Source organism: Chelonoidis abingdonii, chromosome 10 (assembly GCF_003597395.2).
Source record: "Chelonoidis abingdonii isolate Lonesome George chromosome 10, CheloAbing_2.0, whole genome shotgun sequence".
In the NCBI taxonomy this organism is placed as follows: domain Eukaryota; kingdom Metazoa; phylum Chordata; order Testudines; family Testudinidae; genus Chelonoidis; species Chelonoidis abingdonii.
The window spans coordinates 70,529,466-70,546,957 of NC_133778.1; the positions used below are offsets into that span (position 1 = coordinate 70,529,466).

At 41.7% G+C, this 17,492-nt stretch overlaps 1 protein-coding gene across 6 annotated transcripts in view; it reads right to left on the minus strand.

The window, feature by feature from the left end:
• Positions 1 to 11,139, minus strand: part of SEC22A (SEC22 homolog A, vesicle trafficking protein) — a 38,135-nt gene extending 26,996 nt beyond the window's left edge. The window contains exons 1-4 of one of the 6 annotated variants that reach the window (XM_075070299.1): positions 10,986 to 11,121; positions 10,303 to 10,379; positions 2,802 to 3,005; positions 871 to 1,034 (exon numbers count right to left, since the gene is read on the minus strand). In XM_075070299.1, the coding sequence (XP_074926400.1) occupies positions 871 to 1,034; positions 2,802 to 2,983 (346 nt within the window). In that variant the 5' untranslated portion in view covers positions 2,984 to 3,005; positions 10,303 to 10,379; positions 10,986 to 11,121. The other 5 variants (XM_032797050.2, XM_075070300.1, XM_032797052.2 and 2 more) reach the window with 5 other exon arrangements.
• Between the last annotated feature and the right edge of the window lie 6,353 nt (positions 11,140 to 17,492).

Genomic DNA, 17,492 nt, shown 5'->3' on the forward strand with positions numbered 1-17,492 from the left:
GCAAAATATTAGGGCTGAATACATTCATTATATTTTCTCTCCTCAGCAGTAAACACACCAATATAACGAAATTACTTTCTAAACTAACAGCTAGGAAAACACATTGAAGGATGGAGAAAAGGAAGAAAGCAAGCAGTGGTTATTCTAAAGGAAACCTTTAAAAAACAGACTGGATCAGCATCATTGGAAAATTGAATGAATTTAGTAGGCACCATATTTTTCTGCACCTTGTGTTCCTTTTATTCTGTCTAAAATGTATTTTGTTAGAATAAATAAAACTAGATTATTTTACCTCCAAATGAAGGTATAATTTTTAAGCCACTGCAGGTATCAGCAGAAACCGCAAGAGATGCTACAAGTAATGCCACATGTAGTAGGTATTCGAAGCTTGAATCACAGAAAATTCAATGTATACAGCAAATCAAAATCTTCACTTCCTTTCTTTGCATTGAACAAATAACTATTACACAGTGAAGAGCAAACATACAACTGGGATTTTTTAGTTTGGAAATGGCTTACAAAGCTCAATATCTTTATAGGTTCAGTATTTTGATACACGTATAACGTCAAACAACTCAACATATTACCAACTGGCAAAAGTTAAACTCATCCACATTTGTTCACGCAGAACCTGATCAAAAACTTATTGAAGTTAATGGAAAGATTCAGCTCCCACCAAAGACTATGGGAATCTTTCTAATGACTTTAATGGGAGCTGGATTAGGCCCTCAATCACTCTAAAGCTAAATAAACATAATCTTGGCTGAATATTTGCAATTTGTATGTTCTAAGTTGTACGTTCTTTAAAATAGTTAGTTGAATTTGAGTTAGGTTTGAAAGAGTTATTGTAGTAAGCAGTCAGATCCTTACCAAACTCTATGAAACAGTATGGCCGGATGGCAGTATTTGTCCTCATCATATTGTACGTGGTGATGAACTCTTTCTGAAGCTCATCCAGGAAGCAGAAAGCCAGAACACTGGGGTAATTTTCAGTGCACAGCATCATGTAGCTCACTCCCAGAGAGCTAATAAAACTATAATTTAAAAAATGGTTTTAAAATTTCAAAATTAAGTCAAGATAACTTACAGCTTTGCAAGACTGGTTCCATATACCACAAAACAGAGAATAATATTTATTGAAAAAGCCACAGATTGTTTTAGGGAAAAATTACTTTAGATAATGTCTTTCTTTTAAACAGAATTGTATTAATGAATGAGAAGCTATCCTATACATATAAAAGTGTATAGTGTGTTGCAATGGACTAACGTGTGGACGAGAGGGAGATTATGATAAAATCGTTGGGGGTGGGAAACACATGGGTATTCTCTCCTGGGAATGGCACATTTAGAATAAATGCAGAACATGCCATCTGGTGCATTCCCAAGGCAAAAAACTGCTCTTCAGATTTTTTTTTTTTTTTTTTTTTAAAGTGAGGGTATTAAACTCTTCCACAGAAAGAATGTTTCATCAGAATCCAGACATGGATGCAGAATCCAGACATGGAGAAGGAAAATCTCTCCCCCTTCCAATTTCACATTTGGTATATACCTATACATATTTCACTTAGATGTTAACAAATTGTTGTATTTGATTATTGGTTCATGAAACAGAAGTTTCAAAATTAGTTCAAGTATCTGTCATATACAGCTTAAACATTTTCAAGATTTTTTTTAAAATATGAGTACAACTTAAAAAATTGGGGAGGGATAGAAAAGATAGAGGGTTCAGGCGATGTAAAGAGTTACCTTAAGTACTGGAAAGAAATGTAATAGCAATGTGTTAATGCATGAAACCCATAAGGGAAACTTTAGTTTCACTGTCCAAGCGAGTAAAGTACATAAAAGATGAAAAGTAAATTAGATTTTGGTGTTTACTAAATAACTGTTTATTAATAAACTAGGCTGTTAATGATAAGATGTTTATCTCAACAGTGCACATTTAATCATGGAATATTTCCACCATACATATATGGCATATTAACATATTATAAGCAATATAGCATATTATTATTATTATTTATTATGGAGGCAGCTAGCATACTCCAGTCAGAACGAAGGCTCTACTGAGCCAGGTGCTTTACACATGTAGGAAAACATGGTGCCTATCCAAATTAACATTTGCTGTTGGTGTTAAAAATTAAGGTAAGGGCATAAATCCTGTATTCCTTACATATGCAATGCTCCCATTGAAGTCAATAGTAATTTTAGGTGAACAAGGCATGCAGGTTAGGTTCTATAGCCCAGGTTTTTAAAAGTATCTAGACCACTGACTCCTACTGATTTCAATGAGTTAGCCATGTACATATCTGTAAAAATCTGGCCCCAATTCTATCACACATTTTTATATGTAGACCTATGATTTGAAAAGGTAGTAATTTTACATTCATTTTATATTTTGATAGTTTTTTTTCTTTGTCTGATGTGAACTATCATAATTTCCTTGAATTACCATAACAAAGAATATCCAAGGACTAATCACACGTCTCCTGGGCTCCTGGGGCTTTTAATGGCACACGCTACCTTGAAACCAATAGGATAATGGAATAAATCTTAAAAATGCTTAATCTTGCAAGACTCTACAGGCCAATAATTCAAATATTTATAACAATAAAGGTTACATCGAATTAGGATTTCTACCAGAATATAAATGTCTTTAAAGTCTATCGTGTCTTAACTTTTAATTTCCAAATACAAAAATAATTGTTGATAGTTATTCTTAATTTAATTCATTACCTCTACACTGCAACTGTTAACTAAACACCACTCAGGAATGTTACAAGGATAAAAAAAGAAATTCTTACTTTATATTATACTGGCCAGCTTTCAGCATACATCTATCAGGAAGCTGAGCAAGCTTCTTCGAAAGTGTTTTAAAATATTTTCTACATTGCTGCACTCCCATGCTTTGCTCATAATCTGTAGAGGCAGATAGCGGAAGCCCATCTCTAACACGGACCACTGAGGCAGATAAGATCATAGACATTGCCAACAGATTTAGTGAAAACCTAAAACAAAACAAATACATTCAGAAATGCAGATCAGACAAAATTAAAACAAACAAACAAAAATTGAATATGCAGCCAGAACCATTACTATCTGGTGGCTAGATGAGGTACCTCTCAATCAAGGCTGATGGGTTACATGTCTGGTTCAGCCTTAATACACAGCATGTCACAAACGGCTTATCCTGGAACCTAAGATCACACAGGCAGTCCTGTTGAGTAGTCCCTACCAGTCTCTCTGACTCACAAACAGTTCACAGAATCAGACTTTTGACTTCTCTTATTAATATGTATTATTCGAATTACCACAGCACTTAGCAGTGCCTCAGTCTCAGAGTGTCTATTTTTTTATTATTTGTTTTACAGTAGTGCCTAGAGGCACCGAGATCAAGATCATAGTGCTAGGCATTATACATACCACATACTCTTGATCAGTGAGACAAAGAAAAGATCTTGCCCAAAGACCTTAAGGTCTACATAGGCAAGACAGACAAAGGAGTTTTATTATTCCTATTTTATAGATCGGGAATTGAGATACAGAGAGAATAAGGCCACGACCAAGGAAAACTTTAAAACAAGTGACTAGCTATCAGCATGTGAATAGTTCTGCTGAATTCAGTGGGACTATACATATGCTTTAAGTTAGGCACAAGTTTAAGTACCTCGCTGAATGGAGACCGACTTAACGTAACTAAAGTAACAAAGGAAAGGTGGCAGAGCCAAAAATAAAATCTAAGTCTCCTGAGTCACTGTCTAGTGTCTTAACCATGAAACCTTCTCTCTCTTATTTGGTCTGAGTTTATTGATCTGTAAAATGTGTAGAGCAATATCCACTTTACACAAGTATTGAGAAGTTCAAACTAAATAATGTTTGTAATGTGAAAACCATGAACGAACTACCATAAAAGGACAAAGTATAATTATTTTAAGATACATGGGATCTGAGGCAGGGATGGGGAAGAATAAAATAAATGTAACGTCAAGTGATTCCTATTCAAACTAAAATTTTACTTTTTGGCCCTGATGTAATGCTGCTCTCAACTTTCTCCAACAGTCATATATTCTGTGGCATGCTTGGTCTGCATGTACAAAACTATATAACACAAGGATTTTATTAAAATACTCATGGAACAAAAGGTGACAAATCACAGCAGTGATTTTAAAACACACCCCTGCAACCTTTGTCAAGAATTAAAAGATAGATAAATATTTAAATGTCCAAACCCTTAAAAGGTTCAGTAGATATATCAAAATGATCAAAAGTTTGGCAAGACAAGCATTATGTGGTTCTCTAAAAGTAAAATTACTTATTTGCTCGTTTGTTTGACCGCCTGTAAAACACAGGCCATAGAACTTCCCAAAAATAATTCCTAGAGCAGATCTTTCAGAAAAACATCCAATCTTGATTTTAAAACGGCCAATAACGGACAATCTCCCACGACTCCTGGTAAATTGTTCCAATGGTTAATTACTTTCACCATTATAAACATATGCATTATTTCCAGTACGAAAATGTCTACCTTCAACGGTGTATAATTATTTAAAGGGTATAAACTAGAGCTGTTGATTAATCACAGTTAACTCACACGATTAACTCAAAAAAATTAAGCATGATTAATCGCACTGTTAAGCAATAGAATACCAACTGAAATTTATTAAATATTTTGAATGTTTTTCTACATTTTCAAATATACTGATTTCATTTACAACATAGAATACAAAGTGCACAATGCTCACTTTTTATGATCTTTGATTACAAATATTTGCACTCTAAAAATGATAAAAAATAGTGTTTTTCAATTCACCTTATACAAGTACTGCAGTGCAATCTCTATCTTGAAAGTGCAACTTACAAATGTAGGGTTTATTTTACATAACTGCACTCAAAAACAACACAATGTAAAGTAAAGCTTTAGCACCTACAAGTCCACTCAGTCCTACTTCTTGTTCAGCCAATCACTAAGAGAAACAGGTTTGTTTACATTTACAGGAGATAATGCTGCCCCCTTCTTCATTACAATGTCACCTGAAAGTGAGAACAGGCGTCGCATGGCACTGCTGCACCTGGCGTCACAAGATATTTACATGCCAGATGCGCCAAAGATTCATATGCCTCTCATGCTTCCATGCTGATGACACTCGTTAAAAAGAAAAAGTGTTAGTTACATTTGTGACTGAACTCCTTGGGGGAGAACTGTATGTCTCCTGCTGTTTTACCTCTATTCTGCCATACATTTCATGTTATAGCAGTCTCGGATGATGACCCAGCACATGTTCATTTTAAGAACACTTTCACTACAAATTTGATAAAATGCAAAGAAGATACCAATGTGAAATGTCTAAAGATAGCTACAGCACTTGACCCAAAATTTAAGAATTTGAAGTGCCTTCCAAAATGTCTGAGAGGGACGTGTGGAGCGTGCTTTCAGAAGTCTCAAAAGAGCAATGCTCCGGTGCACAAAGTACAGAACCCAAACCACCAAAAAAGAAAATCAGCCTTCTGCTAGTGGCATCTGACTTAGATAATGAAAATGAACATGAGTTGGTCTGCACTGATCTGGATTGTTATTGAGCAGAACCTGTCATCAGCATGTCCCCTGGAATGGTGGTTGAAGCATGAAGGGACACATGAAACTTTAGCACATCTGACATGTAAACATCTTGCGACGCTGGCTACAACAGCGAACGTCTGTTCTCACTTTCAGGTGACACTGTAAATAAGAAGCGGGCAGCATTGTCTCCTGCAAATGTAAACAAGCTTGTCTGTCTGAGTGATTGGCTGAACAAGAAGTAGGACTGAGTGGTCTTGTAGGCTCTAAAATTTTACATTGTTTTATTTTTGAATGCAGGTTTTTTTGTACATAATTCTACATTTGTACATTCAACTTTCATGATAAAAAGATTGCACTACAGTACTTGTATTAGGTGAATTGAAAAATACTATTTCTTTTGTTTTTTAACGGCGCAAATACTTTAATAAAAAAATTAAGTGAGCACTGTACGTTATATTCTGTGTTGTAACTGAAATTAATATATTTAAAAATGTAGAAAATATCCAAAAATATTTAAATAAGTGGTATTCTATTATTGTTTAACAGCGTGATTAATCATATGATTTAAAAATGGGATTTAAAACCCATTTCTATTTGACTATGCAGATTTCCAAAGTGAAGAGGACAAAGACCCACCCCTTCAATCATTTAAAAACTAGGCTGAATAGTATATTATGAAGAACGGTCCTATATTCGCAGGAAGATGGACAAATGAACTACAGTCATAAAGCTCTCTGATTGCTGTGATTAATTTAATAAATGCTATTTTATTATCAGTAATCTCTTATGGGGAAAAAGGAGGAGTGCAAAAATATCAAGTAGGTAGGATTACATAACGCTATATTTCTCTCTCCAAAACTCTCCCATTGCCCGTATATTAAATACTGAACCAAATTTCCATTCAGTCATTGTTTTACTCCCAGAATTAAGGGCAAAGAATATAAATAGCAATATCAACAATAGAGACAGCAGAACTGAGAGAGGATAAAATCCTTCTTCTAGATCTAAGTTATCTATTTTACATGTTTATTTTATCTGTAAATAAAATATTCTCATAAATCCTAGATAAATAGGGATTCAGATTAAATTAAAGCTATTTATATTAAGGCAAATTAGTCCCTTTTTTAAAGGATACACCTCCCTGAAACCTGACAGCTGTCTTCCATGCATTATGAAATGACAGAAAAACCAAACTTTGTTTAGACAGTCTTTTTTAATATCATTAGTGAAATATTTCTTATTAAGCCATCCAATGAATACATTTCTTTCTTCTCAGTCTCCGAAGAATAGTGTCAGAAGACTGTATAAAAAGTTATTTATCTTAAAAACAAAAACAATCAAAAATACTGTCACCAAACACACTGTGGCTACAAGAGCATATGAATGTAGAGAAATTAATAAATACACATATTTTAACTGTATGCAATTCAGCACTGCAAAACTGTCATGAAAATTTACCACTAAACAAAAGGGTACTAACTCTTCCTATAACAGGATGATGGCAATTAAAAAACAAGGGATATTTTATTCAGCCAACCAAAAATATTAAATATTTCTCTAAGGCAAGCAGTTTTTTTGTGCGTGTGTATATATGTGCACATAGAAAAATGTGATGAAGGAATATTTCTATAAAGTAACATTATCTTTAAATGTCATTTCTATCTATCCATCCAAAAGTTTAGGTATTAATCTGCACTCAATCTCTTACATATTTAGTATTTTTTCCCCAGATACTCTCTACCTCAAACTATCCTGAACTCAAGGGACCTCACTTTCCTTACAAATGTAACAGTGAGTCTCCCACCCTTCACAGATTTGTGAAAAGTACTTTACTCACTTGAAAGCCTGCAGTTTCCATTCCAGGGCCCCTGGGAATTAGGAACATGTGGTTGTGGGGTCCATGACCTAATCTCAGTTTCTTCTACTGAAAAGAGGAAACTGGTAATTGTTTTTAATAGGGAGGCACATGGTTACAACTCCATATTCAGAGCTATGTTCTGAAATGAGCCTTAATATGAGGTATATATTCCTGTTTTTCCCCATACGTGAAGATGGCCTTTCAGTGTGAAATGTGACACAATGTTAGTTTTATAGTCTGAATTTTCAAGAGAATTTTTGTTTGACTCCTTTGCATACATTTTTAATATAAACTGTTTGAAACTGGACTGTTGATGAGTGTTGTTCATGGCAGTACCACCTTTAAAAAAAAACAAAAAACAAAAAACAAAACCACACACAACACATTGTTTTTATGAAGCTAGGCAAACAGAGATGAATTCTGAGTAGATCTGGTGCAATGGGTAGTCTCTGCTCTCCAACATATGCTAGACTTCCAGCACCTCATTTTCCAAATCATCCCCTTTCAACCCATGAACTTATTACATTAAACATCCACAACTAATGGATGATAATTTGGTAGACTGCTGCCTGCTGAAGGGATGATTGAGAGGGCAGAGATAAGGTGTATGGTATCTGTGGGAATAGTAAGGTGTGTGCCTGTTGTTATGTATTGAACGGTGTATTGCCTTTTCTGAGTTTGTGTCATATCATGTGGATCAGCCTTAACTGTTTCACAATTTTCTATTCATTAGTTTATTTTCTTAACTGTATAAAAGCTTTACACTGTATGCTCTTGTCATAGCTTCCTACTCAGATTTGAACTTTAGCGTTCATAAACTGAGAAGCTAGCATGAACCCTCTAAGCTTAATTACCAGCTTAGATCTGATATCGCTGCCACCAGCCAAGTGATTTCCAGGGCTTGGCTCCCCTTTAGCCCAAATTCTCTGGGGGACCCAAGACTCAAGAACCTGATCTTACCACAAGGAATACACCATTCCCCCACCTCTCTTCCACCCAGAATTTCCTCTCTGGGCTAACCTGCAGTTATTGATGCAACCTCTTCACATCACAATACAGAAGAAGCATGTCTCCTCTCTTCCACAAAAGAGACAACCAAAGACAAGGAAACTAGAAAAGATTTCTCTCTCTTCTTCCCTTAGCTTCTTCCCGCCCTGGGACACTAGGAGAGTTAAACACAGAGAGCAGTCTTTCCTCTCCCCGTCTTCCTTTCTCCACCCAATTTCCCTGGTGGGTCAACTAGAAACAAAAAAATCAACAGGTCTTAAAAAGCAAGACCTTTTAATAAAAAAAGAAAGAAGATAGAATAACATTTCTCTGTAACCTAGATGGTAATACAGGGTTTTCAACTCTATAGAAAATGAATAAACAATAGAAAAGGGATAAACAGCCTTATCCAAAAACAATACAATTTAAAGTACTTATAGCCAAATACACATAAAGACTCCACCAGCCAGATACACAGATGCAAATACAGCAAAACAATTTAAAAGATTATACTTTTGCTACCTTTGTAGTTACAACTGGGAAACAGAAGATTAGAAGGACTGGAAATAGATCCTCTCATAGCTGAGAGAGCACCGAACAGACAAAGACCCAAGACCAAGAAACACACACAAATTCCCTCCCTTAAGCTTTGAAAAATCCGGTTTCCTGATGGGTCCTCTTGTCAGGTGTTTGGTTCCCTTTGTTAACCCTTTACAGGTAAAAGAAACATTAACCCTTAGCTATCTGTTTATGACAGCTCTAGATCAGGGATGGGCAAACTATGGCCCGCGGGCCAGATCCGGCCCATCAGGGCTTTAGATCCAACCCTCGGGATTGCCAGCCCCGTGCTGCTCCCAAAAGCGGCCGGCACCACGGCCTCTGGTGGGCCAGAGGGCTCCATGCACTGCCCTCGCCTCCTGGCACTGCCCCCCACAGCTCCCATTGGCCAGAAATGGGGAACCGCGGCTAATGGGAGCTTCAGGGGAAGCACCCCCAGGCAAAGGCAGCGCGCAGAGCTCTCTGTCCCTCCTCCCCCTCGGGCTGCAGAGACGTGGTACCAGCTGCTTCTGGGAGTGGCGTAGGGCCAGGGCAGGCAGGGAGCCTGCCTTAGCCCTGCTGCCACCCCAGAGCCACTCCAGGTAAGCAGCAAAGGGCCAGAGCCTACACCCTGAACCCCTCCTGCACCCCAACCCCCTGCCCTGAGCCCCGTCACACCCCAAACCCCTGACCCCCCTGCTGCAGCCCAACCCCCTCGTGCACTCCAACTCCCTGCCCTGAGCCCCCTCCTGCATCCCAACACCGTGACCTGAGCTTCCTGCCACACCCCTCCTGCACCCCAACCCTCTGCCCTGAGCCCCATGCCACACCCCTCCTACACTCCAACCCCCTGCCTTGAGCCCCTTCCTGCACACCGCACGCCCTCCCTCACCCTCTCCCGCACCCGCCCTACATTCATGGTGTTGCATGCAATTTCCCCACCCAGATGTGGCCCTTAGGCCAAAAGTTTGCCCATCCCGATCTAGCTTCTGGCAAACCAAGAAAGAGGGGGAAACTGCATACTAAAGTTAAGGAACCCTAGAATGCGCTATCACCAACTTCCTTCTGTTTGTAACAAGGAAGCTTTTGTCTGAGCCCTTTAACTGATTGCACCAGTACCATAAAAATGGGGGCAGCACAATCTCCCAGGTTAGAACGGCTCAGACCACTTATGCTTTGAAGGTTAGCACCAAAGCTGAGTGTCTCCATGCAGAAGTCTATTGACAGCCAATGAAGATCCTGGAACTATGTTGTAATGAACTTCAGTTATAAAATTATGCTTAATAAGTAGACTACTCAGTTCAGCACTAGTTTCCATTTCCAAGTAATGTCACTGTGTAACTCCAGTAGAGTACAGTACAATAACCTGATCTTGAAGTGTTAGGGATAACCCACATCACGGGGGGGGGGGGGGGGCGACTGCCTCCTTCTCAACAGTGCACACTAAAAAAAACCAAAACTTTTGGCTACAGCAGCTATCCAACACACAAACCTGTGTTGCACCCATACGTTACACGTGGCACTCTGTCCACAGGAGGAGGAGTGGGGAAAAAACAGGGGTCACAGCTGTTTTGTAGAGCAGCATTTGTACTCACGCCCGGCCCCTACTGCAACCTTACACTACAGGGAAGAGGTCGTGGGCAGGGCTATGCCTCCCTATCTCTGAAAGGCAAGTGGCAGATGGAATAATTCCTCCATTGCAATAGCCCCCACATCCCCTCCCCCCCACAGTCTGGTACCTGGGCATCAGGAGCGGGACCCGTCCCTATTCCGGCCCCCGAGAAAGAGCCCATCGTTATCCCTATTCCTGCCCCCCCTCCCCGCGCCTCGGGCCCCGGGGTGGAGGAGGAGCCCCACCCCTACCCCTGCACCCGGGGGAGGAGGGCCCATCACTATCCCGATCCGTGCCCCCCACTTGTGCCCAGGGCCCCGGGGAGGAGGAGACCCAGCCCTGTTCCTGCCCCATACCTGTGGCCGGGGCCCATGGGGGAGGGGCGCCCCGCCCCATCCCTGCCCCCAGGGGCAGCCTCTCCCGGCCCCAGTTCCCACCTGAGCCGCCTCCGCGCGGCCGGGTGGTCAGGCGGGCCTAGGTCTGTTGCTAGGCAACCGCTCTGCGAGGCGCAGGAGACCGCTCCGAGCTACCTGCCTCACCGGAGCCGCGGCACCACCAGCCGCACCACGTCCGCCTGCCGCAAAGCATTGTGGGAACCAGTGACGTGCCCCCGGAGCAATCAATCGCAGGGCGAGAAGATATCACGTGACTCTGCGTGGTCAGCCGTACGGTGTTCGGCGGCGGGGTGAGGACTGAGGACGTGGTCGAGGTGCCGTTGCTCTTCGGTGATATGGGGGTGGTCGGGGGCGCGGTTGCTCAGATTGGGCTGGGCCGCCATTGCTCTGTGGGGGTGAGGACGAGGCGGCTGGGCCGCCATTGCTCTGTGGGGGTGGAGCTGTAGTTCACTTCGTCAGCGATTTGTGATGCTAATGAAGTTACGGATATTGGAAAAGCTGCCACAAATGCCTGTAAACGGCGGGGCCCCGGAGTAGGGCCCTAACAGTTGATAACTTTCAATGGGACGTGTTTTCCTATCACTCCCTCATGTGCTTATGGACAGCCCCACCCCCGCTGTGTAAAGTGCCTGGTGAAGTGTTAACGTTATATAAATAATAATTAATAATCCTTGGTGTTTCTGCCGAGTCCACCAACACTCCCAGCTCAGCCCCAGCGGCAGCTGGCACCAGGGACTGGACTGAGACCTGGTCCAGCACTATTCACACAGACCACCAAACAATCATCTGGTAACTCAGCGAAAACAGCCGGGCTTGATGTGAAAAGCCTCCACACCCTATTACCAGTCCCTGATAAGAATCCTGTTTAATGTGACAGGCATATGCCCAAGGGACACTGTTTACTGAATAAACCAGTAGGAGCTGCAACAGGGAGGAAAGAACTTAGGCCCAGATCGTCAAACGTATTTAAGTGCTTAAGTCCTGTAGGAGTTAGGCACCTAGATGCTTTTGAGATTCTGGGTCTTAGGGCTCAGCAAATCAAGAGGAGAAATGTAAAGCATAAAATGCATGTATAAAGAAAGAGTAGATCCTCTGGAAAAGAAAAGGTTAAGGGGAAGGTAAAGTTGGCTGGATAACTTCAAAACTTAGATGGGTGAGTTGAATTGTAAGCAGTGGTACTGAACAGGTCCGGTCCTCATAGATCAGGGTCCCCAGCGCGGTACCCACGTGTGCCATGGTGCCTGCCGGGGCTTCTTAGTGCGCCCGTGTACTGGCCGGCGAACAAGCATCTGCTGAAATGCCGCCAACAAGCAGTGCCATCCAGAGGCGTTGCTACTGAAATGCCACCAGTTTTCAGCAGCAACGCCTCTGGACACTGCTTGTTGGCGGCATTTCGGTAGCAACGCCTATTGATGTTGCTGCTTGTCGGTGGCATTTAGGCGGATGCTCATCAGATGAAAAAGGTTGGGCACCACTGTCATAGATTAAATTGAATTGGTTGGTTATTTTAGGATGTGGTTTAGAACTCTGAAATAATAAAGTCTGGCACTGTTCTGAAAAATCTTGCATAATTTACTCTTAGGGGAATTCTGCGCCACCGTGCACGTTTTGGGTGCCCAAGGCGGCTGACAGAGGTAAATCATTGTGGGGCAGGAGGCAGGACTGGGGAAGATGCAGCTGGTGGCTCCTACCCTGTGCCAGGCTCAGCCACTAGTCACAGCTGAGCTGGGGAAGACACGACTTCCTCTTCATCTGCATGGCATCTGGGGCTGGGTCAGACCCACTCCCAGATTTCTACCCCCGCTGCAGGAAGCTCTGAAAACTCCCCCAGCCTCTGTGCCCTACTGTTTCTCACACAGTGTTTCACCCCAAAGGTAAAATTCTGGCTCTGTTGAAATCAGTGGACATTTTGGCCATTATTCCATTCCATTATGGAAGTTAGGGCCATCATTTCACCCTAAATATTTACAAAACATGAATCAGATCCCCCAAAATCATGACAGTGGCTTAAAAATCAGAACACTGTTTAGGCGTTTGTATTTTTGTAGAGCTTGTAGAGGTCGCACTTTCGTCCACAACCATGATATCAAGAACCTTACTGTTTTTAAATGAAAGTTGATGTTCGCAGATAAGAAGGTGAGCCTAGCATCTGGGCCTTTAAGAAAAAACCAAATATTGTGACTTGCATAACAAAATTGTGAGAGTTGGTAATATAGTCACTGCTTCCCTGGTTTCAATGCTGTTGTTGCTAGCACAGTTGAGGTGGGAGTGTGGTCAGGGTGATAAAGAATGGCCATGAAACATAGTTTATTTCTTTGTTCACATGTTTTCCTGTGTTTCTCTGTTGAAATTTTCTCAAGAGTCCATTCTGGAGGGAAAAGGGGTTGTGCCTTAGAGCAACAGTGTTTCATTCTCTAGGACCTTACAAAAACGTGAAGAAACCCAGTAATATCACATAAGGAACCTTGCAACTAATAAATGCATTTGGTACAACAACTGTGGCATGCAAAATATTTAGTGTCTCTAATCTTCACACTGCATCTCAGTCAGTCTGCAAAGTAACAAGCTCCAATGAGATTGACAAGTTATAAGTGCATTTTTATTTTCAGCGCCATCAATCCTGGATTTGTAGAAATAAAACAAGTTGGGCTATTTTTGATTATCATGTAACAAGCCATTCCAATAATAAAGGTCTTGCTTCCGGGCTTTTCGTCTCTATTTAGTTTATTTCCTGTTCAGTGGGGAAAAATGAACCGAAAAACCACATTAATGTACTCCTAGTAGGCATAATCCCTTTAGTTCCCTACATTACTCTAATTGAACACATCACCAGACTTTGTTTGTATTCAAATATTTCCAGAGAGGGAAAATCATTCCAAGCTGATCACATCACAAGGCCAGAAATTCCAGTAGATGCCATTTAAACAATTACAGTAAATAAAAGCATTATTTATTAATAAGATTGTACTATAAACACTTCATTTATATTCAGAGAATTCTGGGTCCCTAAAGCAATTTGCCCTTGAATATAATAATATCCACAACAAACTTTGCATAAGTAGAGTTATGATGTTATAGCCGTAATTTAATTCAGAAACATAGAAAGTAGCCTTAGCAGGAAAGCATTATTAGGTACTGTAAGATCAAATAAGATTATAATTGAATGGGATGGAAATGTAGCTCTGTATAATAGTAACTCACCAAGAAAGAGGAAGAATACTGTCTCTTTTGAGTAACATTCATATTTTATTTATTACTGATTAGCAGGTAAGGCTGAACAGCGACTGTAGCAGCAATATGCTATAATTGAGACTACCTTACTTTACAGCTGAGAGAAATGCATGCTTAAAGGTTTTAAAGGTTACTGGTACAATAGAACCGGTTGCCCAGTCCTCTGTCCCGTGGGTGGCTCAAGGAGCCAGCCAGGTGGGGAACCAACTACCCAACTTCCCAGGTAGATCAGTCAGCTCATTCATCTGCCAGGCAGGCACCCTGGCATCTGAGGATCCAGGACTCTGAGGCAGCCCACCAGCCTGTTCTATCAGAAAATGTTCAGCCAGCTCTACTGAGGGCAGAGTTGACCCTGTATTGGAACTTGACTTACAATTCTCACAAGCCAAAATGGGATCCAGATCTGGCTTTCAGGTCTTGATTCAGCAAGCCACTTAAGAACATGATGAAGCCCATCCCTATTTAGGAAAGCACTTGAGCACAGACTGAAGTGCCACTGAAGTCAGTGGGATTTCAGCATGTATTTAAGTGCTTTGCTGAATTAGGACCTTGGAGCCTTGTTGGCTGTGCAGAGCCAGCTACCAGGTGTCAAAAGTAGTAGAACATGTCCAAAACAACTGTAAACTCAGGGCCAAATTCTGCAGCAGTGTAACACTGGAGCAGTCACTCATGGTGTCAGAAGATGTGACTGAATAAAGGCAGGGTGCTTGTCTGCTGAGTAAGAAAATGCCATTTTTACATACTTCACTTTCCTGCCCATCACTGCACGCTAATTAAGGCTAGGATTTAGTCATGGGCCACCGGGAGCAATGTTCGAGTGCTCCCCAGGTCCACTACTGCAGCTGCCCCTGGGACCGCCGCTGCTGGGGTGCTCCCTGGGGCCAGCCGCATTGGCTGCTGCAGCTGTGGAGGTTCCGTTACGTCCATGACAGAATAGCAGCCTTATTATTTCATACTATGATGCTTCTGTTGTTGAAATAGATGGTCAGGTTAGAGCTCCTAAGTAGGTGGGGAAAAAAATCAAAAACCTCTCTGATAAGGAGTCTACCCCACATTAGTTTAATGGACAATTAACCTTATAGGCTTCACCTGGAGGTGAGTCAGGATCTGCAAAAGCCTGGGCCAGGTCTCCAATACAGACCTATATCAGTATAACTACATCACTTGGAGGTGTGAAAAATCCACACCCCAAGTGGTGGTGATCTGCTGACCTAACCTGCCCTGTAGACAGTGCTATGTTGACAAACAGCAGAGAATCCTGTGGCACCTTATAGACTAACAGACGTTTTGGAGCATGAGCTTTCGTGGGTGAATACCACGAGAGGTGGATTAACTACACCAATGGGAGACTCTTAGTGTTTTCACTAAAATGCTGCAGCAGTGCTGTGTGTGAAGACAAGCCCTAATTAAAGATGAAGCCCACCTGGGCAGGAGCTTGTATAAAGCCAGCAAGGTGACAACAGTTGGGGCTGCAGGTAGGAGGTCTGCAGTCACTCCCAAGAGGGAAGGGGAGTTAGCTAGGGCTGTAAGGAGATAGTCAGCAGCCACTCTGAGCACAGAGAGGTGGCTAGGAGGAAACCCAGGCAGAGAAAGCCTTGGGATCCTGTCCCTGATAGAAGAGTTTACCAGAGGAGTTGTGGGGAAGAAAGCCCGTAGAAAATGGAGTAGGAAGAGCCCAGGGAAAGAGCAGCAAGGAGGAGACTCTGTAGATCAGGGATAGGCAACCTATGGCACAGGTGCTGAAGGCAGCATGCGAGCTGATTTTCATTGGCACTCACACTGCCCAGGTCCTGACCACCAGTCCAGGGGGCTCTGCATTTTAATTTAATTTTAAATGAAGCTTCTTAAGCATTTTAAAAACTTTAGTTTAGTTATATATTATAGACTTATAGAGACCGTCAACAAACGTTAAAATGTATTACTGGCACTCGGAACTTTAAATTAGAGTGAATAAATGAAAACACGGCACACCATTTCTGAAAGGTTGCCGACTCCTGCTATAGATCTTAGCTGATGATGATAGGGTCCCTGGCTGGAACCCGAAGTAGTGGGCAGGCCTGGGTTGCCCTACCAGCCACTGGGGAAGTGGTACAGCCTGGGAATTGTCATGGAGGATGATCTGGGTCCAGCAGGACAATACCCTGGAAGGGGAAAACTATATAGTGACATGGCCAAAGGGCTGAGTCACAAGGAGAGCACCCTGGAGAGCAAGAGGGACCATGGGATAAGTGAGCAAACAGAAGACTGGAGTGGAGGAAAGCTGATCCCGAGATGCAGCGCACACACACCCCACTGACACCCCCACATAGTACTTTCTATTACAAGGGTGGTTTAGATACTGTCAGTTTAACAGCAATAAAGAGGGGGTGAGTACATCAATACACTAATAACTGTTTAATTTAGTTTTATGTACTGTGCAAATGGAGACTGCATTCTGTTATGCCTGTCACTGGTTTATGCCATTGGAACTACACGTTGGAATCCATGATTGTCCTGAGGCACAAAAATTAAATACGCTGGACAGGGACATCAGTATGAGAAGAATTATTATTTATTTAAATAGCTGAGAGGTACCAAAGTGTGAGTGAGACTAGTGCACTGGGTAAGTCCAGTCTACTACGGTAGATAAATCTAATGCCCTTGAAAAAACCTTTACAAGCAAAGCCTGTTACTTTTGCACCATTTCTTCTCTCTGTTAATTGTGCACATATTGTGCATGTGGACTGTGGTGGCTTTATACGTTTGCTGCCAAATAAGCTGTAAGAACTAATCAGATCAATCAGATCATGGAGAATTGCACATGCTAATGAACCAGCCTCTCTCTGTTGAATGGCCAGTATATATAAAGCCATTCAAGTGGGGCATAAGAGACCACTTTCTAAAGATTTTGTTCAAAAGGGAACTGTTTTCCTTTGATGAGTACTTGATGAGATTGAGTACTGTAGACTAGGAGGTAAAGTAATATCTGTAAAATCTGACTAACTCTTTGGAAGGACAATATGGAGAAGTTAGTAGTGGTTCCAGACTAATAAGTATAATAACGACTAGACTGCTATGGAATTCTAGAGAGGGATAGCAAGGAATGTTGCTGGTGTATACGATGCCCTGGCTGCTTCCTGTATGGCTTTGTTCACAGGAGTGCTAGCTGTCTGGATCCTGTGTGTTTCAGGATGTCTTGGAGTTTATATATTGTGTCCTGAATCTCCTCTAAAGAGATTTGGAGCTCTTCTGCCACCCTCCATAGTAGCTCCAGGAATTGCTGTGGTCATTGAGAGGAGACAGTGAAGCTGGATCAGGAGATGAGGAAGTTACCTTCAT